At 41.9% G+C, this 24619-nt stretch overlaps 1 protein-coding gene across 4 annotated transcripts; it reads right to left on the bottom strand.

Moving 5' to 3' along the window:
* Positions 1 to 1208: 1208 nt before the first annotated feature.
* prmt6 (protein arginine methyltransferase 6) lies at positions 1209 to 24148 on the bottom strand. 4 transcript variants are annotated; one of them, XM_055037184.1, is made up of 10 exons: positions 24060 to 24148; positions 23911 to 23976; positions 16969 to 17093; positions 15141 to 15283; positions 14587 to 15055; positions 14357 to 14485; positions 5298 to 5536; positions 5081 to 5161; positions 3605 to 4994; positions 1209 to 2643 (listed from the first exon to the last, which is right to left on the bottom strand). In XM_055037184.1, exon 10 carries the CDS (start codon positions 2516 to 2518, stop codon positions 1412 to 1414), a length of 1107 nt encoding a protein of 368 aa, XP_054893159.1. In that variant the 5' UTR covers positions 2519 to 2643; positions 3605 to 4994; positions 5081 to 5161; positions 5298 to 5536; positions 14357 to 14485; positions 14587 to 15055; positions 15141 to 15283; positions 16969 to 17093; positions 23911 to 23976; positions 24060 to 24148; the 3' UTR covers positions 1209 to 1411. The 4 variants fall into 4 exon arrangements, with proteins under 4 accessions (XP_054893159.1, XP_054893160.1, XP_054893158.1 ...); XM_055037185.1 differs by lacking the exons at positions 23911 to 23976; positions 24060 to 24148 and having other exon boundaries at positions 3605 to 5161; positions 16969 to 17173; XM_055037183.1 differs by lacking the exons at positions 14587 to 15055; positions 15141 to 15283; positions 16969 to 17093 and having other exon boundaries at positions 3605 to 5161.
* Positions 24149 to 24619: the final 471 nt, after the last annotated feature.

Raw genomic sequence — 24619 nt, 5'->3', positions numbered from 1 at the left:
TTTCTTTCAAGTGAAACTGATTTTTTTTAAATTCACATATTTTAGGAATGACTTTGAGAACTTCATTCTATAACGCATGGTGTAGAACACAGGACTGCAGCCATTGAACCATATGACGTAGCCCATTTTAATTGTTCATGTCTGTACAAAAGGTAAAATAATTACGACGAGACTAATATTACAAGGGAGGTCTTTGTGATGGAAACTGCACATATTTAAATATGTGCAGTTTTTTTTTCTAGTAGAAGAGTTTTCTTATTTCTCAAACCTAAAAACCTGCATAAAATTGGTATATTGTAGATCTTGTAATATTAAATCATATTACATCATTCAAATTCAGATTTTTCCATTTCATTTTTTGGGCTCTGGACAAATTTCCGTCAGTAGCTCTGAATGCAAAATCAGCAGTCTGTTACGTGGAGGTCGGTGACCTCTGGATGAGACGAGTCTGCGGCGATTCGTTCCCTTTTTTTTTTTTTTTTTTTTTTACAAGATGTCAAACTTGCATTAGCAAGGAATAACGTGTCCCAGCTCTGCTCGGGCACAGAGGAGTTCACGATGGAACAATCATCGAGTGAAAATCAATCATGACTTTACTGCAAATCTTCCGACCCATTTTACGAATCTTTCTCCATCTTGAACAGTTATGTTTTTTTTTTCTTCAGCCCCACTGAAACAACACTTTATAAAAAAATTGGTTGTATTACCAACTATAGATGGAAGTCTGTCAGACTGTGTCCTTTGCACACATGGAGTTTTTGCTTCCACCACCTCTGAGTTGAGGGACTTTCTAGGAAAGCAGATGAAATCCGGAAGAAAAATTCAAGGGACCTGAAAACTTTTGGGGCCGTTTTTAAATATCCCCGTCTCTTCCCAGTAATAGATAGTTGCTTTTTATAGCCAGTTGCCACTGACTGAAACATCCCACAGGCGGGTATGAACTCAGATGCACTCACTGCAGACTCTTCCTTCTCAAAACTGCAAAACTGGGAACAAAATGGCAAATAAAACAGCCTCCTGTTGTAGATGCCCACACAGCACAGATATATAGACGACCCATGAGGTTCATAAAAACCCGTCTTGAAAGGTGAAATTTACACACACAAGACGTATGACTTTTGTTCCATCAACATTTTATTGGGTTAAAATAAGCATGAATGTTTGAATGAAACCTGTGGTGGCAATGAAATCAAATTGAGGCAACTGCATCAAATTTTATGCATATATATTTTGGTACTTTAGGCATAAGAAATGAGTAAATAGATTTTTAGCTTATGTGACATTGCATGTTAATGGTTTGTTTCAGGTTTATTGCAGTAATTTTTTCTGTGCATGTGACAAACCAAAGGTAGTTTGGGCAAGGAAATGTAAAGATGGACGAAACTGTTCGGAGTTGGGAGCTAAAATCCCACTATTGCTGAGGTTCGGCGGTCCAGTCAGGTATGGAAAAAGTCTTGGACTGTCTTTTTTGCTCGCCTATAGTGTAGTCCACGTGGATGCATATGTGCCTGGAGCTGTCCTCGGAGGGAAACATGCTGACCTCTCCGCGAACCGGCGTGTCCTGCACCACCTCCACGGGGGAGTCCAGGTACAGCACCGCCTGCTTCCAGTGGGTCTCCGGCTTGAACGGGGACGTGGACAGAACGAGCGAGAGCGGCTTTTCCGGGCAGGGAAAGGTCACCGCGAAGTAGACGCAGAAGGCGTTCACCGCGGCCGAGCCGAACGACGCGCACGCGAAGCGGCCCTTCACCGTCCGCAGCTCCTCTGCCGTCACCGCGTGCAGGTCGAGCTCGGCGAAGCGCGCGGGGTGGGAGAGCACGTCCTCCACGGCCACGGCGCTCACGGTTATGTCCGAATTCCTGATGCACCTCCGAGCGAAGTGGGACATGCAGGACATGTCGACGCCGTACTGCTCCTTGACGGTGTACCAGAAGTACAGGCGGTCCTCCACCACCGGGTCGCTGATGGGGGTGATGTAGAGCTCGGCTCGGCTCGGCAGGATGAGTCCGCCGGCCTCCAGCCACCTGTCGCGAGCGCAGAGCACCGAGTTGAGCATGGACTCGTGCAGCAGAGCGTAGCCCATCCACTCGCTCACTATCACCGCCACCTTCTCCGGCAGCTCCACCGTCTCCACGGTGCCTCTTATGACTTCCACCACGTCCTCCACGTTGTTCTGCTTCACTATCTCCGCCGCCTGCTCGGCTATGGAGCAGGCCTCCACGGCGTACACCTTCTTGGCGCCGGCTTGAGCGCAGAAGATGCTTAAGACGCCGGTTCCTGCCCCGACATCCAGCACCACTTTACCTCGAATCGACTCGCTGTTCTTTAAAATAGCCGTCCGGTAGGCGTTGGTCCGGACGTGGTCCGCTATCATCTCTTCATGTATCGTCACATCAGAATAGCTGTCGAAATAAAGCCTGTCCTGTCGGGTTTTGTCCAGTTTTCTCTTCTTTCCAGCATAAGACATCCTGCTTCTCCCGTCGTGTGTTGCTGCTACTTTGTTGTGGCGTTTCCGCATTGTCGGATCTGGGACTTGTAGTTCTTTATTGGGCACAATGAGGGCGATTCGATGTAAACTGGACTACAATTACCACAAGCAAGCGGGAGTCGAGTTCCGTTTAGGTGGCGCACTAGAGTTCCTGCCTGAAAATATAAATAATGAGAACAAAAAATATACATTCTTAGTTTTCTTGATTCTTCTATTTTAAAGATTAAAAAAGATTATAAAATGACATAAAAACAACTAATCCATATTTTCAATATAAGATTTAGAAAATCAATATATCTCTATCTATCTATCTATCTATCTATCTATCTATCTATCTATCTATCTATCTATCTATCTATCTATCTATCTATCTATCTATCTATCTATCTATCTATCTATCTATCTATCTATCAGTCAGAACAGGTTGTGTAAAAATGTAAGCTAGATTTGATCATGTTTGCAACAAATGCTCATTAAAAAGCAAAGACTCATAAATATATCTGCTCATTAAGTAGATTTCTCTACACATTTTATTTCTGTGTGGTATATGTCCTCTTATGATGAAAATTAATCATGAAGCAAATCTGTGAATTAATTTTTTTATTGTTATTTTTATTCTGATAAAGCAAAACAAAAATGATGCAATAGCAGCATTGAACTAGGCATGGGTAGATGTAAGATTTCCATTTGAGTAAAAATTACATCACTTGATCGAATGTAATGTAAATCAGAGAATCAACACAATATTTTGCTAGTGGAATTATGTCAAATTTGATCGGTATTGGTGCAAAAATCTGCTAACATTTACTTGTTATTTAAATTTTTAGACATTGAGACGTTTTAGACTTTGGAGCCAATAAATTCAAATAAGATAAAGTTACTATTTCTTGCTTATTTTAGTCCACCAACTCTTACTTTACGGTCATTTTTAAAACTGTAAGCACATTTCATAGGAGGAAAAACAATTACTTATCAGTATCTGACTGTGCATCAATTGCACACTGTATTTTAAATGATTATGCATGTTAAAAACGACAACACAAGCACTCTACACATTACAAAATCAGCATCAGAATGTTGATTCGGCACCTTACGTCGCTGCCTTTCAGAGCTTACCCGTGTCTGAATGGCACGTCTTCAATGTCCGTCCTGTAAATGCAGAACACAAAGTGCTCATTATCATTTCAGAACCGTCCCCAACGGCGCAGTGGGCAGAGCACAGCTGCTTGTGGCTTGGCTCAGCCCCCGTGGGACTCTCTCCACTCCGTTTCAGAGATCTTTGGCACACACACACACACACACACACACACAAAAAACAGACGCAGGACAAACGAGAAGGAAACTGTATCCAATTTCATGAAGGGGAAAAACCGAACAAAGGAAGCACTGGTGTTGAGAGGAGGTGGAAGATGCCGGCTGGCTTGTGCCTTTCAACTCTGCCCAGTTTAACACATGACAAAGGGAATGTCACTGAAATGCAGGACAAACAGAAAGTTACATGCAGCGTCTTGAAGGGATACACTGAAACAATGTATTTTACTGAAATTTTATGCAGCAAACCTGCACAAAATCCTGCCTGCATATGAAGTTGAAGAAAAACGAGGATCTGTGGTTTTCCTTTATCTTTTAAAAATACAAATCTGGAGAGAATGGTGTGTCTTTACTTTACTTTGACACTGCTAAATAAAATCAACAGCAAACAGCTGCATTTGAAAGCCACATAATTTGTAACAGAGTTCACCTGAATGCGATTTAATCCCAGAATACAGCTGTCAGTGAAATTATTAATCACAACTGAAGCTATTGTGTCCTGTAGCTCAGCAGGTGAAGAAGACAACAAACGTAACTACAAGGAAGCATGGTCCTGGCTCAGTGATGCTATGGGATGACCTCGCTTCCTCTGAAAACCTACAGCATTTGGAAGGTGCTATGGCTTCTATAAAGCAAAAAAGAAATCATGGACAAAAACATATCGTCAGTCGTCCTGAGTTCAAATCTATGAAAAAACTGAATCAATTCGAAAGACATTCCAGCACTGGAACCCATGAATGACAGAGAACCAGCGGCTTTTATCCACAAATGCTAGCAGAAGATGGTATCTAATCATCTTAAACCTGTATTCGTTTTTAATATAAAGGCACTTTTGATAATCTACTTATAATATTAACTTTTTCAAGCAATTCAGACGACTTATCTGTGATTAGAGGTGGCATCACCAATTTCATTTTGTGGGTTTATGCTCTTCGTTTACTGGTGTTGAAGAGTTTTTGGTGCAATTTTAACTGCAGCCGGAACATAGCATCGTGCTGTCACAATTTTTGTTCTTATCCTGCAAAAATGCAGCCAGACGGTGGCTGTGATGAGACAAAGAAGATGCAAGTCAAGTTCCTGGGATGTGAATACTTTCACAAACCACTGTAGATCCCCGTGCGTCATGACTCGGGGACAGCCGGGTGTTTGTACTCGCATGCACTTGAATCCGCAGAATGGATTTCATTATTCCAAACTATAGAACAGAGAAATGGCCAATATGGTTTCAGCTCGAGTAATCAAAGAGAGGCAAACATCCAGGGAAAGAGACCAAACACCGACTCTGCATTCTTAGCGCTCGCTTTCTCGCTGTTGGATGCAATTTTCGTGGCGAATCAGACACACAATAATACGCGGTGTAATCTATGAAAAAAAAAAATAGAAAAGAAAAAAAGAGCCAAATATCAAAGCTGGCCCCGTTCCGCGGGACGCGGACAACGAGGCAAAGGCAAAGTGTAAATATACAATAGGACGGATAAGTCCAACGCTAAACACAGACCGAGGCAGCTGGCAGGAGGGGGTTTGCAGGTGTTGCAGAACAAACAGACAAGCAGCTGTTGATTTTCCTCTCAGGCTTTTTTGGCCAGAGCGCTGCCAGGTCCAGACACGCAGCCAACACCCGCCTCCCAAGGAGACGGCGGCCACGGCTTTCTTTGATTCCTCGGATCTGTGCGTGTGTTGGTATCTGCAGTCAGAGGAATCCGCTGCTTTCTGCATCGTAACGTGGTTCGGTCGTATCTGCATGAGAACGAACCACACAGGTGATGAGAAACAACATGAGCTACGTCCTCCTTTTATGTGCACAACTGTCCGGTGTTATATTTGAAAGGAGCAAAACGGACCAGATGAAAAGATGTGAGAAAAATAAAGATTCTCTTGCAAACAGTGATAAACAACCTTGTTGCATAACTTTGTATGGGTATGGTCATCCCCATAGGTTTATCTATTTTTTTTTAATTATACCAACAAATTTCAATGTATTTCTTTAGGAATTTGTAATAAACCTCAAATTATGACAGAATTGCATAGCAGAAGGGAAATGACCGGACATTCTCAAATGTTTTTCCTTATAAAAATCTGAAAAGAGTCCCTTGATTTAAATGCCCCTAAATAAAAATCCACCTCACCTTTTGAACTGAACTGAATAAAGTTGCATGCATGTAAATTAGGGTGAGAAGGTGAAAGTGAGGCAGCTGTTGGAGGTTGGTACCATTAGCGGTCAGCGTGCACGGCCTTATGGGAGCAGCATGCTCACCGTGATGCCGTCTCACCCTCACGTGTGTCTAAGCTGGACCTGATCTGAGTACATGCCATGCACAGAGTATAGAAGACGTACAGACGCAGGAGCGTATCCAGCCTCAGCCATCGCTTTAGAAGCCATGATCACCCATTTTAGAGGAAGGCGGGCAGCTAAGAAACAAATACTAAGGAGCAATGGCTTCTCATTGATCCCTGTTCCCGGGGATCAATATTGTGCTACTTTGATATCTCTCTGCCAGACACAGAGCCCGCATCTGTAAATGGCGGTGTGTCATAACACACATTTTTTATTCAACTCCTTATTCTTCCCCCATTTTCTCCCAGCAAGCAGAGCTGATCTCAAGCAAAAACTGGGTTTCACGCGCCGATCCATTTGGACGCTTCCTCCAACGGTGTGTTATCTTGTTTCGCGTTTTGACATCTTCCTGCATGGACAGCGGTGTGCGTGGGCATGTGTGTGTGTGTGTGTGTGTAGGTGTGTGTGTGTGTGTGTGTGAGCCGTTCCTTATCAGCGGAAAGGTTTTAACAATGGGTGGAGGGAACATTTTCAGCTCCAGGAGTTTCCTTCGATTTGGTCGCGAAAACATCTCAGACCCACCATTCTTCCGTTCGACCGCTTCGACCAATCAGGATGTTGACCTGTCATTTCAGACTCCCAGCAATCAGCTCATTAATTACACCCGCCTGCTCCCCTACTGATTCCCTTCCCCTATGCTTCACAAGTATCTGTTACATTGGCCTGCAATTAGATTAAATTACAAAGTACAACCTGCACATGACAGGAATTATGGCTGCAGCACGGGGTCATAATGCTGACTCCCCCGACCGACGCATTATGCAGTTTACAAACTGGTGATATTGTCTGTTTTTTTGTTGCATTTTTTTTCTTCTTTATATAATGTCGGTTATTTGAGGAGGAGAGTCTGTGCTCGTTCTGTTAAAAACTCTCTGAGAAGAAATCCCAGCTCTTCAGAGTTGGGGTTTCTGCTTTCAAAAAAGCTTGAAAGTAAAACTCCACAACGTCCTGGAGACGAAAGAGAAAAAAACAAATTTGAAAAAAAAAAGAGAGAAAAAAATTATTGATCTGTCAGTCTTTGGGGGCACGGTTTGACATTTTGGGAAGAGCACTTGAGCACTTTCTAAATAAAAGCTATAGAAGTGGATTGTATTGAAAATGTTGAGGGTTTGACTTTATGGGTGTTGAAAGCAGAGTGTATCTCTAATCTATATGGCGCTACTGATTGGTCGAGCTTGTAAATGTTGGAAAACGTCTCCAAGGAGTAAATACGGCACTCAAACGCCGTATTACAGATTATTGGTGTTTAGTTTAGACTCTGAATGTTTCAGAGCGTTCAACAGAAGCACCTTGGTAAATTAGAAAATCCTTCAAAAGTAAATTTATTTCTCTAATTGTCGTCAAAAAGCGAAACCAACAGAATAATGGTCGCTGTCGAACAAAAACAGAGAGTTGCTGATGTGTTATTGCGGAATCCAACTGTTTTAATGGAAAGTTTGGTGGAAGGAAAAAGGTGCAAACAAGATGGTTCACCATGAGAAATCTCGATCAAAACTTCAGCAGAGATTCGCAAAGTATGAGCTGCAACTGGACACAAAGAGCCAACATACACACACAAATATAAAATCAAAAAGATTTTACCTGAGTTACTGAGATAAAAAGATTGTAAAGTGAAAGAAATAGGTCAAATTTGTATTTCACTTGGAAATAAAGTCCCTAGAGGGAGACTATAGAGCTTTAGTTCAAGTTGAGGAAAGTCCAGTGTGATTTTTTTTTATGTATATTTTTATTTTTGGCTTTATTTCTTAAGAAAACTGAGAAGCCATGCGAGTATCAAGGCAAACAGATCGCTCATGTCACAGATTGTAAATATTCCCACTCAATTCTAAAATGCTTCAAAGTTGTTTTCTCGCGGCTTCTCAACAGAGGTTCTTGACACCTTTGTTTCTGTCAATGCCGAATCAGGACGAGTGCTGTTGATTGTCTCCAATTTGATCGCCGACCATTAAAAGTCCAACAGCAATTCAATCTCACCTTCTGTAATTTTCCCTGAAAGCTGTATAATTCTCCGGCGATGCGCAGGGAGCACGCAACTCGTGGCAAAGGGCAATAAGCTGCTAATATGCAGAAAGACTTTTTAGTTTTTTTTCTCCCAGACATGGGATCGATCCCTTTAGCCAAAGAGAATCGTCGTTTGCTCATTTGTTCAGAATGAACATGTGGATGTTTCACAACTGCAGGGAAACATCCTGCGTAACCTTCAGATTCATTCCTGCTTTGTTGTTTTTGTTTTTCTTCCTTACGGCTTTGGCTCTCCATATGTCTGCATTACTGTTCTGAGGTATGACAACGTGCTGAATCTGCAAATTACAAACCATATTTACCCCCCAAAAAGCAAGCAGATAAACAGAGGGCAATTTGAAAACACTGACACTTGCGAACGGCAGGAGTGGCGAAACGTGGAAGAGATGCGATATCGTGACACGTTGAGCAATCTTCTCTCATTCAAATGTCTGCGCTGCTTTGAGTGCTCACTTATTTGCGGCTTTGCTTTAAGGTGACACCGCGTCGCCGAGTGAGCGCTCTCAACTTCATTTGTGTTCATTTCCCCTCTCGATGGATAGACCTCGAGAGGAGGGCCTGGTGATAAGATCCTCCCGGTTTGTTCTTCGGGGGCTGACCTTGGGCGCTGCAAAGTAAAAGGAAAGAGACAAAAAGAAAAAAAGAAAAAAAAGAGGAAGAAAAATCGATGCTTTTTCAGGGGGACAGACGGCAGTGTTCGCTTTCCGTTAGGGCGCTGTGCATCTTGGACCAGACAAGAGTGAGGAGGGGAAAACCTGTTAGTCAGAGCCTGACAGAGGAGGGTTAATCTGAACAGACAGCCGCAGACACACACGGGCACAAACAGGGCGGATGATACAGTACGGGTCACCGGTGGCGGCGGGTAAAGCTTTATTTACCCCAAATCAATCCTGGGTTTTGTTGAAAGAGGAAGCAACATTTCACGGCACGCCATTAAAGCTATCATGCCGCATATTATGAAAGGTAGCCGCTGTCTTTTTTTTTTTTAAGCTACCCTCTTCTGAGTGGAAAACTAGACAGAACAAAGCAAATGAGCACCGGTCAACTTTTAAGGACGCAATGTTGCTGAGACGGGAATCGGAGTCGTCAATGATCGATAAAAATCAGACCTCAATTGCGCTCTAGCACTGTGATTGATCATTGTGCTTAACTTTGTAAGCTTGAAACGTAAATGCAAAAAGAAGAAAACAAAAGAAAAACTGTCTCAAACCAAACATGTCAGTTTTCCAGGTTTTTATATTCAAGAAGTTTTTTTTTCCTCCTATTTTTAAGTCTTTTTGTTTCACACATAATTTAGAAATGTTAACTTACAAGCTGGTTGTGGAAAGACAGTTCGCCGTTGCAGCAAGCAGGGTAATGTCCGTCACAGTGTTTTGTTTTGTTGTTTTTTTTTCTTGAAGGTTCTTTCAGCACAACTGGACTTTTAAAATAGTAATCTAAAGAAGGAAAGGCACGCAGCAAAGAAACTCAATGCAGCTCTGCATTGTTGAGCAACGCGCTGATTCAAACAAGCTAACTTTCACTTTTTAGGTCAAAATGGTTCATGTTGACAAACCTTATGAAAATGTAATTGGATGTGACAGTTTATCTCTCTCGACTTTATTTCTGTTTTTTGGTTCCACTGCCTTCAAAAAAGAAATCAAACCAAAATTGTTGACTTTATGAAAAAATTTGAACTCCTAAAAACACATGGAGGCATTGCAGTAGACAAGGACCACGACTTTGAACGCGACTCGTCATGTGCAAAACGGGTATCATAGGACTCATATCGTACAGAAATGAGCTGAAAGGCTTATTTTTGGAAAACCACCACTCCGTTCAATAAGAGTCTTTCCCTTCATGAGGTTGGCGATCAGCTGTGTTGCTTCAAATGAAATCCTATTGACGGGTCAGATCACATCCGTCCCCCGCTCAGACGGATGTGTCGAACAATTGCACCGACTTGTACTGTATTCGTCCCCGTTGTGTCTTTTGTATTTCTGAGAGAATCACATCCAGGCAGGGTTAGTGCACACAAGACACACTTTTAACGACAGACAGATGGACGACCCAACGGAGCCGCGTAATGTGAAGAATCTCTATTTTTATATTTAAAAATTAAAACCAATTCGAGGTCTCGCGATAAAACGCGATTGCAAAATAGATTTCCGAGCCTTTTTCTTTTTCTGAATAAAGCAATACCACTTTGTGCTTTACTCTTACCCAGCTGCATTATAAGGGAGCCGCTGACTGAGGGCGGACGGGGGGAGATTTAGCTGTACAGTATTGCTTTCCTCCAACCAAATCAGAAAATCCATTAAAGCACATTAGCACAACTGCTAATTGCAAGGCCGTGTGTGTCTAATTGCACACATTGATCCGTCCACAGCCTTCCCACTGTTCAGATGGAATTGTGAAATTAAAGACCGAAAGTGGACAGATAAAGGATTTCGCTTCGCGCTCGCCCGCAGAATTTATATGCGATCAAAATAAGTTCCCTGGTTCTGCTTGTGTAAACCAGAGCTGAGATTGATCGCCTGTCACTGCGGAGGGATATGCGTCGCTTCAAATCTGCGTCGAAAATACAGAAATTCAGACAACGTCCCGTTTTTTGCTAAACTTAAAAGAAGTGGAGGAAGACGGTGGGATTTTGTTGTTCAGTCGACAAAATTTTCTCTAGTGATACGTTAGCATTTCTTAACACGAACCTATCCAACAAAGTAGTGTACTAACGGAAAACCCGATATTAGGAATTTTATCTACATGAAACTCGTTTTATAGGTTAGCGTCACAGATGGATGATTGACAGCCTTAATTTCTGATAATTATGATTTTCTGTTCAATTAATGAAAACCAATTGAAAAGCTATTTTAAGGTTTAAAGTTTGCTATTTTCAAAAGGTACCTTTAAACCGACAAACGAGAATCGTTGGGCTTTAGTTTATTGAATATAACTGCATATTACAAGTTAAATCTGCAGCGAGCGATGAAAATCTCTGGAAGAAAAGCAAAAAGTCAAAATACCAACCACTTCCTGGTTCACATTTCAGATTACAAAGCATTTATGTCCAGCGTGGCCTTAGATGAACCGGGCAACTCAGACCGGCCCCGGCTTCGATGTTGTGTTGGTAAAGATCAGACAGAACATCTGTGGAGTCAGCTGTCAGGCTTTCCTGAGATCATACTGTGACTATTGGAGCTGGGGGAAATCTGATTTTGGCCTCACTTTGGATGAGAAGCGATGGGCGCGCGCGACAAACATTAACAAAATCAATCTGTAGCAAGATTGAATTTTAGCCACCATCTGGATATTTTTCGCCACTTTAGATAATAATGAATGGCATCAAAGCACTAAGCCACGATTACAGCATACAGATGTATTCCAGTGTAATCTATTATTGTGAAGTGGAATGGGCATCTAGAGTCTGACATTTTAAACGAATCTCTTTCACAATGTGTTAAATTGTTTGCGGTATTGTGTTTTCCTGCCACAAAGTGCCAGTTTATAGCACAATTAAGTACTTATATCACCTTCAATTGTTATAAGATTTTTGCATGTGAAACATGACTTGTTAGAAATTTGACTTTGTAATTTAACACCTTTAAATTGAGTCTCTGTCTCTTTCAGAAGCTCCAGCTAGAAGTCATCACAACAACAAACTTCCATAGTCAGAAACAGGTCGTACAATGAGCCCGGCAGATGCACAGTTCCACCAGGTGCTTGCTAATTGCCTCTGGCTAGTCTGAAGGAGCCGAGCCCGGGAGACGCCGGAGAGGGATGCTCTGTGACACAGGAGCTCGGCTTGGAAACTGCAGCTGCACCAAACGTTTTTCGACCCGAATGGTTGCCGTGGGAGATTAAAGGATTTTTTCAAACGTGCATGGAAGAATCAAAGCAACTCTCCAAAAACTCTCCATGCATGTTTTTGATGACATAATTTCACAAAGTGATGTGAAGCACATAGAAGAGGATTTGACATAAAATGACTGAAAAAACCAAACATAATTTCATACTTTTGGCCCATCACGTAAAACATTAGAGGTTGCGTTTGTAACACAAGGGGCGAGAATAATAACTTTACAAGACAGTGAGGCTGACCTGAGTCAATCAATGAGCTAAATTAGATCCTTCTCCAATATGAAGAACTGCATCAGGACGTATGTGATCATAGTGAAGCTTCACCCAGTCCAGACCAGGTGATCTTGGCCATGCCACCGTAGCTGCTTCCTTCCAGGAGAGACCTATTGTAAAAGTCTCAGACTCGCCGCTCCTCAGGTAGAACCACTTCACTACGTACTTATTTCCAAACGATTACATCATCTATCCAAAGCAATGCCCTGCACAAGTACCTTCGCTCTGTCCCCTAATTGGCAAGGCAGCGAGTGCCTGAGGGGACATTACACTACATTCCTAAATAGCAACTCCGGCCCACTGAACAGGACATTTAGTTAAAGCTGGCCATTCTCCGTCCCTGGAGAGCCAGTAAGGCGTTTGCCTCACCGCCTAGAAGAGAAGTGCAAAGACGTACAATATGCTCCAGATGACAGGCTTGTTGTGCGTCGAGGTCCCTGGATGCAGTGGTGATGGCAGGACGCGCAGCGTGGAGCTATGTCATGCCCCGCTGTATCTCGCTAATAAGCTGTAAGTAAGAGCCTGAGCGCCACTCACCGCTTTTTCTCTGTTTTATTAGCAGCATAATAAGGAAACATTCAGCCGGACGGAGTTTCCTTTAAAAGCTATGGAAAAACTCGCCCCCAAGCCGCCTCTCCTCACCGTTACCCTGCCCTACCCCACCCCTGGAGCTTAGCTTGTTTACCAGCATTGTTCGGCACGAGACGGAGGCAAATTGCAGGCAGGGCCACGGCGCACTCCCAGTGAACCTGTGTTTATGCAATAAATCAATGGGAACTCATGCTGGCATTTTCCGTCTCAAAAAATAATGCTGCTCAAGGTGAACTGGATGGGGGGGGGGAAGGAACAAAAAAAAGTTGAAAGTTTCCGCCTCGCCTCCGTTGTTCAATTAGTTCATTCGATACAACGTAGCATGAAGAAAACATTATTTGTTTTTGTCTTATTTTTGTTTCTCTTTCAGGGCTGAAAGTAGTTATATATTGATAGAATCGTAACCTATTCCACATGCAACAACACGCAGCACATCCGGAAGCCTTAGCATTCATATTCATGTTGGTTCAGTGGAGCCACACTTCTCTGCTTTTCCAGCAGCACGTTGCTAAAAGTTGCTTTGACCAGGTTCATATCAAAGTTTCTGGATGAAACCTGAGGGGGGGAAGAAAGTTCTGAAAAGAACGTGCGAGTCTAAAACGTAGCTCAAATATTTCTTTGATCAAGTTTTAATCCCCAGTTCACCTTCACATTCTCCCATCTGATCTTAGCTGGACGCTGACCGTAAGGCGAAAGCGCTGACCACCACTCGATCGTCTCGCCTGCAGGATCAAACCCTGAGTCGTACCTAAACGCGCTCAGGAGTGTCAAAATTGCACTGGATTTCGTAGACTCTCAGTTTAAACCCCACCAGCTCAAAGTCTGGACACAAACTAAAGAAAAAAAAGAGAGGAGTGCACTGTGAAGAAGTATTTAATTATTCACAAGGCACCCAAATGCAGCACGGTTTCACTTTAGATTTCTAATGAAACTGTGTCATCCCGGCAGCGACTTACCTGGTATTTGTTATCAATGATAATGGCTCCTAATGGTGCTTGGTTCTGACTAATAAGAACTTTTTTTTTTTTTTTTTTCACACACACAAAATGCTTCAGTTCAGCATTCTTACCTTGGCTGAAACCGGTTAAATTGTATTTCTTAGTGTGGGTCAAATGCAGCTGTCAGCACCAGCCTTAATGAAAACATTCCAGCGCAGATCTCTCTCCTTTTTTTTTTTTTTAAACAAAGTTTTGAATAAGCACTTGTTGGTTTTGCTTGTTTTGTGCAGGCACAATATTATTTTTTGCAATAAAAAGAGCCAATTATTACTTTTTTCTTTCAGTTTTTTGTTGAGAAAAGCGTTATTGAAATCTATTTTAGTTATAACTTATCCGTGCAGGTTTCATGGGGCTGGTGGTCGTCTCCAGTGGTCACTGGGAGACAGGAGTGGAGACGTGCACAAGGTGAACATTTTCAACATACCACTTTTGGTATGTTTAAAGCATTCCTATCATTTTATTTAAAAGTTTTCTCATTGTCTTTTGGGTTGTGCCACTTACAATCAGCAACAAACACCTTAAGGTGTTTTCACGCCTGATGGTCTGGTGTTGCAGCATTTGTTCCATTTTCAGCTGTGGTTTTCCTCACTACACTGTCAAAGCCCGTTTCCCTCTTCGCATGTGGCGGTGCTGCAACAAGAACCACAGAAAAAAAAAACACGACTCACTTCATAAAATGTCAACAATAAATGGAGTCGCGTCAGATTCTAGAGGTCGTAGGATTTCCCTACCATCTTTGGTGAAAGATTACGAGCGGACCAGCGTTGGCCTACAAACGCTGGTCTGCCTCGCCTACACATGTGCATTCACTCTGATGCACATGTGCACTTTGTGCTTGGTGCGCTTTGAAGTCAGACGCTTGACATTTTGCTCTAGACTTGCGTCAAAATCACTCCAGACACGTTGGAACGAGCCTTTGTTTTCTGCATAATGGCGGATGGAACTGAGAGCGACGCACACAGCCGAGTCTTTCTGGTCGATGCTCTGCGTTCAGCGGCACAAGTCCAGATCTTCCAACTCCAGCACGGGCTGCATTCGACATGCTGGATACACGTCGGAAGCTCAGAACGCTTCAACCGCACAGCGCTGGAGGCGCGAGATGCATCGTGCGTCCACATACACGCTGAATGTTCACCAGATGCTCCTGACTCTTGATTCCATCTGAATGTTAGTTGAGTGAAAATCCTTTTCAAAGTAAATCTGCCAGAAACATGAATACTTTTGCATTTACTGATTCCATGTTGTCTTTAACTTCACGGTCACACTTGCTTTGGATTTTATTTACCCTCACAGTAAATCTTCTTCCTTCAATTTGTGACGACCCTCACACTGCGAGATGTTCTACAATTTTTGGATGACAGATCTGATGAACCACTGCTTAACTTATTTTAGAGTCAATGGAAACTTCTGCAAGAAGAGGCTACATGTCTGCAAAAAAAAGCTTTGGTAAATATAGCTGTTATATTCGATGCATGATGCAATTCCTTAAGCCCCGGTTGTGCTTTGAGTTATTTTGAGTTATTGTGGAAACACGGAGAATGCCTCCATGGACGCGGCGGCAGCCTTTGTCACCTCGCATAACGAGACCTCGCCAACAGCCAATTGAATCGCTGCTTTAATGAATCCCCTCATTGAAAGGGCTTTGCCGCTTCTATGTGGCTCCAACGACTGGGACAAATTTGCCGGCCATTACCCGCTCAACCTGTCTACTATTTTCTTGTGATATTAAACTGAGAAAACAAATCACTATTTAAAAAAAAAAAATCTATCGTCAAATATATTCCAAGCTTTGCTTTTGTGTGTTTATATGGAAATCGTGGGGGAACAAGCTCGATCGGATCGTTGAGCTTCAATAAACGCACTCTGGAGGATTTCACGCAGCGCTAAGCAGCGCAGCGTGTAGTACGGTGAGAGTGGCTGAGCTCTGGTGTTGCTACATCGCACTTCCAAACGTATCTGATCAGCTGCATTAGTCATTTTTAATCCCTCTGCATTGTCATGCTAATGGAGTGACAGAAAGAAGTTCAGCAGAGCTTTGTGATCAGCAAACAAGCAATGGTCAGACAGACACGTTTCCTCCCACTCTGCACCGTCCTGTCTCTTCCTGTCCTGCACATGCCACAGGCTCTCTGCTTTCCTTCAAGGTGACTAATTTCATTTGCCTGATTTGACTGACCTTTGTTTCGATGATGATGACTTCCTGTCCTAATGCCTCGGTTAACGCAGCAAACAGAGCAAATTTATCCCTGCGACCAAAGCTTATTCTTTCAAAAGAAAACTGAGAAACAAAACATGATGCAAATCTGAACTCTAAATGATATTGAAAAAAAAAAATCACATTTCTCCTCAGTTCTTCACAATTGCTTACTCCATACAAGTTCCCCATGGATTCAGACACCCTGCAGAGTCTTTTGCTGCTTGATTTAATAGTTCAATTTTCCAATAGTGAAAAGACCTTACTTCTCTCAACACAATGAAATATGGGTAATGCTTTATTTGAAGGGTTGTGCATAAGACTGACACGAGGCTGTCATAAACACGACATTAAAAACCATGAACATGAATGAGTCTCCATAAATGATTTTGACTGGTGCCCTGAACTGTCATAATGACACCTTTAATCCGCAGTTCCGTTAAAATTTGCATTAAAGGTCCATTAAAAATGTCAACTTTGCCTGAAAAGTGTCATTAATTACAGAATGACACTTTGTGACAACCGTCATAAACATTCATAAAGACTCCTTCGTGTTCAGAACAGGTTTTTAAATGATGTTTATGACGATATTATGCCAGTCTTATGCACACCTCTTCAAATAAAGTGTCACCAAGTATGTAAGAATTTGGAAAAGCTAAAATAATGAAATATGTCGACCTCGCCGCCCTCCAAAACACTAACCTCCTTGACAGCATCATCCAGATTGCATTTCGAAAGGAATGTAAAAACAGACTCATATATATATAAGTGTTAGAAACCACAGTTGGCCCTCAAATTGTTCTGCGTAACTTAATAGTTCGTACATCAGAAAAAAATGGCTTGATATGCCATTAATATGGACAAAAGCTGTTATCTTAGAACTCCCGCAGAAGCCAACATCTACAGTGTGTGTTCTTACCAATCGTGGGGGGTGCAGCAACTCAAAACCAGGGAAAATGAACACTGCTCCTGTTAGCATGTAGCGCTGCAGTAGGTATTTCATCTGTCAACACTGCATTTTCTTTGCAGTATTAGAGATGCTTTCTACAAGAAATTGGCAAGAAGATACGATTTAAACAATTAGGAGTCGACTTCCACAGAAAAGTTTGTGAATACCGAACCGCGAATCGGCAACGTGATTACGCTAAACTTTAATACGTACTCTAACATGGAGTTTACTGATGTTGAGAATAAAATGTAAAACCAGTAAAGACTAGAATGTGCGCGTGTGTGTGTGTGTGCGTGTGTGTGTGCGAGTGTGTGGGTGCGTGTACGTGTGTGTGTGTGTCCCCTCTGGTCTCTACATAATATTCACAGCATGAACATCTGCACAGATGTTCATGCTGTGGTTTCCTGGTGGTTTATTTCAAAATAAAAGACCAAACTGCACTAAAAAACAGATTTTGGTTGAACTTTGTTTCCAAAAGTCGTTCTGTGACGCCTGAACAGACCTGGAGATACTTCAGTTCTGATTCAGTCATTCTTTATTATGTTTTTATCTGCAATTGTTCTTCCTGTCTTCATTTAATCTAAACTAATCCAATGAGCGGTGCATAAATAATTCATTGGATTACCTACTAATAATATTATGTATAATTTTTTAAAAACATTTTCCATCCATATGAGTGGGCATTACTTTAACTGTGAACACATTAATATTTTTGAGCAGTAAAATATCTGAAAACGTAAATATTTCTCCATGTTTGCTCAGATTTTGTTTTCATGTCTTGAGATAATCCACAGGATTGTTTTTAGGGATGAATGATATATCGGAACTGTAATCACTGTGGTTCTGTTGGGTCTCAGCGGGTCACAGGTGTGTGACGGTTAGTTGGCTGGCTGAATTTTCAGGTCAAAGGTCCTATGTTTACATATTGCTGGTGTTGGATGATTCTCGAACCACCTTATAGAACCAGGTAGCAGAAATAGAGCAGAAATTAAATATGTAAATATTTATGTTTTAATCATTTTCACCATGGAGGATTCAGGATGTATTTATGCTCTGATCTGCAGCATTTCAATATATTTTTTCTAATTAATTATCCATATTGTGATAATTGTCATTGTGGCATCTAGAAATGGACCAAAGTGTTGGGTAGGCCTGTCGCGATAAACGATAAATCAATTAATCACACGATAAATTAAAACTATCGACCTCATTTCAATTATCGGCTTTATCGTTTCTTCCTGCCTTTTTCTCTTATCAAAATGTTGATAAAATCAGAGAAAAATGTGGGGATCTGTTGATTTTTGTGTGAATTTTGCAGTTATTTTGAAAAGCATGTTCGGGCCTATTGTAATAATTTGGAGTCCAGAGGGCCACATAAAAAGCTGAGGCGGGCCAGATTTGGCCCTCGGGCCTTCAGTTTGACACATGTAGCATATATGATAATCTCATGTGAACTTTTTTCAATATCTGTTCTTTGGAAAGTTAATTTTACTGGTTCAGTCAAACATTTTATTTTATTTTGCGTAAAGAAAAAATCAGTGGGGAACAACATTTACAATAAAAAGATGTAAACATCATGGAAAAAGTAAAAAACTAAATGTATAATCTATAACGACTGATTTCTAAATCTCCAAAGGCAAAAGAAATTCTACAACTGCTAAAATCTGAGGCCTCCATTTTTATTTATGTTTAGTGAAGAAGGAAGTTGTGCTCAGTTTCTTCTTCAGAGATTCTCCAAGGACAGTGGGTAATCTGGACTAGCAGCCAGAACCCGACCCAAACCCATATGTAGAGGGAGAGGCTATCCTCTTGGTGCATTGGGGTGAACAAGATGGGAGGCAACAAATATGCCCCCTCCTGCCCAGCGCCTCTCACAAGGGGCAACACCAGAGTAGAGAACATCCAACCCCTTTCAAGAAGACTTGCTCCAGAACCAGAACCGTCCACTGAAGTCAGTCTATTTCTAGCCGGAACCTCTCAATCTCACCCCACAGGTGGTGAACAGATTGGCTCTCATTGGGCTGAGCCCGGCCTGGATCCATGGGTTAAAACCCGGCCCGGTTGGGCTCCATGGGTTAAAACCCGACCTGGATCCATGGGTTAAAACCCGGCCCGGTTGGGCTCCATGGGTTAAAACCCGACCTGGATCCATGGGTTAAAACCCGGTTGGGCTCCATGGGTTAAGGCCCGGTTGGGCTCCATGGGTTAAGGCCCGGTTGGGCTCCATGGGTTAAAACCCGGTTGGGCTCCATGGGTTAAGGCCCGGTTGGGCTCCATGGGTTAAGGCCCGGTTGGGCTCCATGGGTTAAGGCCCGGTTGGGCTCCATGGGTTAAGGCCCGGTTGGGCTCCATGGGCCCCCAGGCCTCTCCAGAGTGGGACCCCATGTTCGGGCGAATACGACCCCTGTTTCCAATGGTCGTATTGATCATATGGGATCTTTGGGCTGCACTTGGTCTGGTTCCTCACATTGGACCCGTCTGCATCGGGTGGCCCAACCAGAGGCATGAAGCCCCGACAGCAGAACTCCTAGGATCACTGGGACACTCAAATCCCCCCACCACAATAAGGTGGCAGCCATGGAGGGGACGTTAAAATGTGCATGTATGTGTGAAACTGTATGAATATTAAGTAACCTATAAATTATGTAAGAAAGGGAGGAAATGAGAGAAGAAGAATGTTGTTTTTTAACATAATAATGTGGTGCAAAGACGTTCTTCTGCCTTTTTCTCTTACTGTTGATGACACTGAATGAAACTCCGCTGCTCTCCACTGACCCTCCCTTCCTTACTTCCTTAGCGTAATGCCCAGCGCGCGCTGCACCATCTGATGTCGCCGATTGTCGGCCCATTATCAAAACCTGAGACACATCAGCCGACAGAAATCCTGGCTATAACGGTTCGATCGAACCGTATTGTGTCCAACAATGGACACAAAATAATAAATCCAGTTCACTAATATTGAAACCAGGCATTAATCAATTCCTTACTACAATCTACCAGCAATGCATGTAGCGAGTGTCAGTCTGACTGAATGAAAATCATTATAACCATTTTATGTCACCTTAACAAAGAACAGCTGAAAAGTTACCAGGTTTTCTGGTAGAAATTTCGCTCCAACTCCTCCCCGAGTTATTTATATTTTCTTTGCATGAAATGTTGAATAAACATTCATGTTTCCACATATCATCTCCGATGTCTGCTGGACTTGGGGTTGCACCGTGTCAGCTGTTCGGGATTCCTCTCTGTGTTGTTTTGAAAGTAAAGTGTATCTATCTGTGGCAGGAAGTCGCATGTCTTATTACGTCATTTCCATTAAATCAGTGTGAAAAGGTCTTCTAACAATGTTATAGTTTATCGCGATAATTTTTTGAGACGATTAAATCGCTCAGTAAAATCTGGTATCATGACAGGCCGAATCGCGACAGGCCTCGTTTTTTATTGAATTCACTCCTGTGTTGTTTTTTTTGTCTTCTTCAATCTAAAGATGTTTCTTATTTTTTTCAAAATGGAAGTCTTTGGTTTTTTCTTCTTTCCTTCTTGTTTGCTGTTCATATCTGGAATCTCTAAATCCTGCTGGATGCTTTCCTCATCGATGTCGTCTTGTGTGGATTCCAGATCATTTGAACAGCCTGGTATTGGTTCCCTTGCTAAATCCTCCTCCGAGTAAATATGATGACTAGAATCCATAACCGGGTCGACCCGGTTCTTTTCCTCCTCCTGTTGTGAAACTGTAGTTTGTAGATCTTCATGCTGGTCTTCCTCAGTGTCTGGTTGCAGTTTATCTCTGGTTGTCTCTAATTCTTGCTTCATTCTGCTTATTTCTCCCTGGAACTGCTCTGCCTGTGTCTTCAACATATTAACATCATGTATGTAAGAACATTGCAGCTCCTTAAACAAAACTCTGAGCGTCTCCAGTTCATCCTGTGCATTTCTGTCCTTGTCCTGGAGGACCTGGATTTCTCGCCGTGTGTTTTCCTCTAGGACGGCGTTTTCCTGTCGCAGGCTGTCGATGAGCTGCTGCTTCTCAGTCGCTGATTGTAATGAGGCGTCTTTCTCTTGTCGTACTTTCTCTTTACATCTTTCCATCTCCTCCTTCAATCCAGTAATATGCATGTTATATTTAAGTTTGAGCTTGTTGTAAAATGTTTTGCTCTCATCCAATTCTTTCTTTAAAATCTTTGCGTTGTTCTTCAGGAATTTGGTGTCCTGGTTTGCTTTGCGTTGGAGGATGGCGTACTCCTTTCTTATTTTCTCCACCAGCGCCGTGTCCTCTTCTGATTTGTCCATCAGAGTTTCTTTCTGTGTCTCCAGCTTTTCAAATTGTTCAATCAATACAGTGTAGTTTATTTCATGGATTACATTTTCTTTTCTTTCTTTGTAAAGAGCAGCTTCCTCTTTCTTTATTTTGTCTTTATAAATCTCCGCCTGCTTCTTTAACTCGTTTATTAATTTTGATTGTTCGTTTGTTCCACGTTTGCTCTCCTCAAGTTCGTCTTGTAAACGTTTTTCATTTTCTTGCAGGAGGTCGATCTTTTGGGTCATGTCATGTATGATCTTGTCTTTCTCCACTCTGAGCTTCTCCAGGCTCTGTTCCTCATGTAGTTTTGCCTCATCACCAACGTCTGCTTCGTATTTACGGCGCAGCTCCTCATACGAAGCCTTCAGGTCATCCAGCTTTTCTTCCAGGACTTTATTTCGCTGCTTCTCATCATGCATTTCTGCCAGCAGTGCGTCCTGGATGTGGAACTGAGCCACCTTTAAATCTTCATATTTTTGTTGCAGCTCCTCTTTATCCAGGTCTTCCACACTGAAGTGAGCCTGACAAGCAATAGCAACAACTTTCAGTGTTTCAGTGTCAGTATATCTCTGGAGTCTCTTCAACTCCTCAGTTGCTCTGTGGGCCTTGTTGAAAAAACCCACTTTGAGCTCCGTTGTTTCTGAGCTGGAATTTGGTTTCTTCCAGCTCTCCTCCAGGTGGGCAAGTCTGCGGTTCTGGTGTCTTTCTGTATTTTGAGACATTTTTATTTCAGTAAAATCACTAAAGTTTGTCGATTTCGAAACGAGTGAACGGTCGATTGGAAAGTGCTTTGCGGGCGTCTGAACTGGTCAGGGGTATTGCAAGCAATGACAAATATGCAGAATTGTGTTACATACGATTCTGCAGTTGATGACATCACAGACCGCATCGCCAGTGACATCACAGAATCTTTGCTGGTGCTGTGACATCATTCCACCTCCAAATATCTTCATTCTTGTTTACATTCAAAACAGGATTCTCTTGTTTTATCCCGAATATCAGGGACATGAAACACATTTCCATTTGGGTCCAGATCAAAAACCGGAACTTTCTTAAAGGGCCTGTTGGGCCGGAACATCTGGATAAAAACTATTAAATACTTAAAATATCAATAAATTGGTGTTTCAGCATTCAATAACTCAGCTTGAAACGACGCCGGTTTGCTATCTGCCTCCAGGTGTTCAGGCACAGAATGTATGTGGCCCTATTAGTGACCTTAGTGGCCCTATTGGTGACCTTAGTGGCCCTATTGGTGACCTTAGTGGCCCTACTGGTGACCTTAGTGGCCCTATTGGTGACCTTAGTGGCCCTATTGGTGACCTTAGTGGCCCTACTGGTGACCTTAGTGGCCCTATTGGTGATCTTAGTGGCCCTGTTGGTGACCTTAGTGGCCCTATTGGTGACCTTAGTGGCCCTATTGGTGACCTTAGTGTCCCTGTTGGTGACCTTAGTGGCCCTGTTGGTGACCTTAGTGGCCCTGTTGGTGACCTTAGTGGGGTAAGTGACTTTCATCATCCAGTTTTTGGTAGCAAAAGAGAAAAACGATAAAACATGCAAATGGAAATGATTGAGCTCATTTAAATTTATCATGTGATTAATTGATTGATTGTTTATTGCGACGAGCCTGGTTACAATGATTGATGCTAAAGTTATTCCAGTGTAACCCACAAGTTACTTTAAATACACTTAATAATAGCAAAAGGTAGCCAATTTAACTTACTTCTCTGACTAGCACCAATGCTATGACAGGATATCTAAAAAGAAGTTGGGCCGGATCAAAAGACTCTAAATTCTAAAGAGCCTAGGTGTGAATGACAACACTGGAGTGAATAAAAATTTAAAATTAAATTTATTATTAATTAAATTAATAATAAATTTTAATTAATAATTTAATTAAATTTTTCATTATTAAATTTAAAATTTAATAATGAAACAATTGTGGATCCATATATACAATTATAACAAAATAGCACGCGTTTTGTTTAAAACAGAAAATAAAATAAATAACAGTCCTTTCAAGGTGTCAGTCGATCTAGTGTTTTGTCCAGTCTGTTCAAGGTGTTAGTCGATCCTCAATATTTCCAAAGATAGTGACCAGTCGGGTCACTATCTAAAATCTCACTGGGTTCTTAGGGCTGGGGCTCGCCATCCAAATCCAGAAGTGTTTCTTGAAATCTCAGGGCTCTCCAATCCAAAGGTGCACCGTAATTAAAAAAAAAAACCTGACCTGGAACAAGGCCAAAGCGAAACATCTCAGACTACAATGTTATTTACACATGAGTAAAACTAAAGAAATTAGCTTAATATGTGGTGATGAAAAATAATATAATAATATGATATATATATTTCAATCTAAAAGTACAGCTTTAACGGAAATGTCTTGTAATACCAACGGAAAAAAAGCACATAACTGAAATATAACCGTTGGACTATTAGGACATATACTCAAAGAAAAATAAATGCAACTACACAGAAAAAATAAAATATTGACAACAATAATAATAAAAATTTTACTGTGCTACTTTAATTTTATTAAATTTGGTCAGATATTACGTGGTTTTGTCAATTTTCATCCAAATTACTGTGCCAACTGCCGAGCGCGTGCAGTCACTCACCAATGCTCCGACGGTGTTTGACTCTACCGGGGATTTGTTCTTTCAGTCTCCGCTGTGCTCAAAGAACTTTCAGAGATAAAAAAAAAAAAAGGAATTTACTCATTTCAATTATATAATTTGAGAAACTATTCCAATTTTGTTTTTCTTACCGGTTCTCCAGATTTTATAATCTCTCTCAAGCTCTTGATGAAAACAACGATCAGCTGTTAGCTCTCAACTGCGTCTGACGCGTTCTGAGTAGAATGACTGCGCAGTAGTGAAAGGGGCGGGACAATCAACCTCATTGGCTGATGTAATGTCAGATCACGCCAGCTATTGGTTGCCCAATTCATCAGCAAAACAACCTTTAAAGGCCTATTTCACAGATTTTAACGATGTTTTTAGCACGTTTGGATATATCTTTCCAAATAAAATAAAACACAAAATCTATTTATACTTTCCAATCTTGTGAAACAAACAACAACAAAAAAATATCAAATTAACATCAACCTCCACTTATGTTTTTAACACTGGGTTACACCAGCACTAAATGAGACTTCGAACAGTATTGTGCTGCCGCCCAGCAGGTTTTCAGGCTGTGTGACAGAGATTGACCAAATGTGATACCGGGGATGAATAATGTGCAGAAGGTCACATTGATTGGTTGGTCACTGATCAAAAACCGAAGCGTTTGGATTCCTGCAGGAGGATGGAGGTTCTGAGTCAGACT

This window comes from Poeciliopsis prolifica, unplaced genomic scaffold (genome assembly GCF_027474105.1).
Source record: "Poeciliopsis prolifica strain line A6 unplaced genomic scaffold, Auburn_PproV2 SCAFFOLD012, whole genome shotgun sequence".
NCBI classification, from domain to species: domain Eukaryota; kingdom Metazoa; phylum Chordata; class Actinopteri; order Cyprinodontiformes; family Poeciliidae; genus Poeciliopsis; species Poeciliopsis prolifica.
Note: the sequence above shows the minus strand (reverse complement) of the source record. Positions and strands in the feature narration are given on the sequence as shown.

Excerpts from the sequence above, each read along its gene's own strand:
- prmt6 (XM_055037184.1), bottom strand. The coding sequence starts at position 2,518 with ATGCGGAAACGCCACAACAAAGTAGCAGCAACACACGACGGGAGAAGC.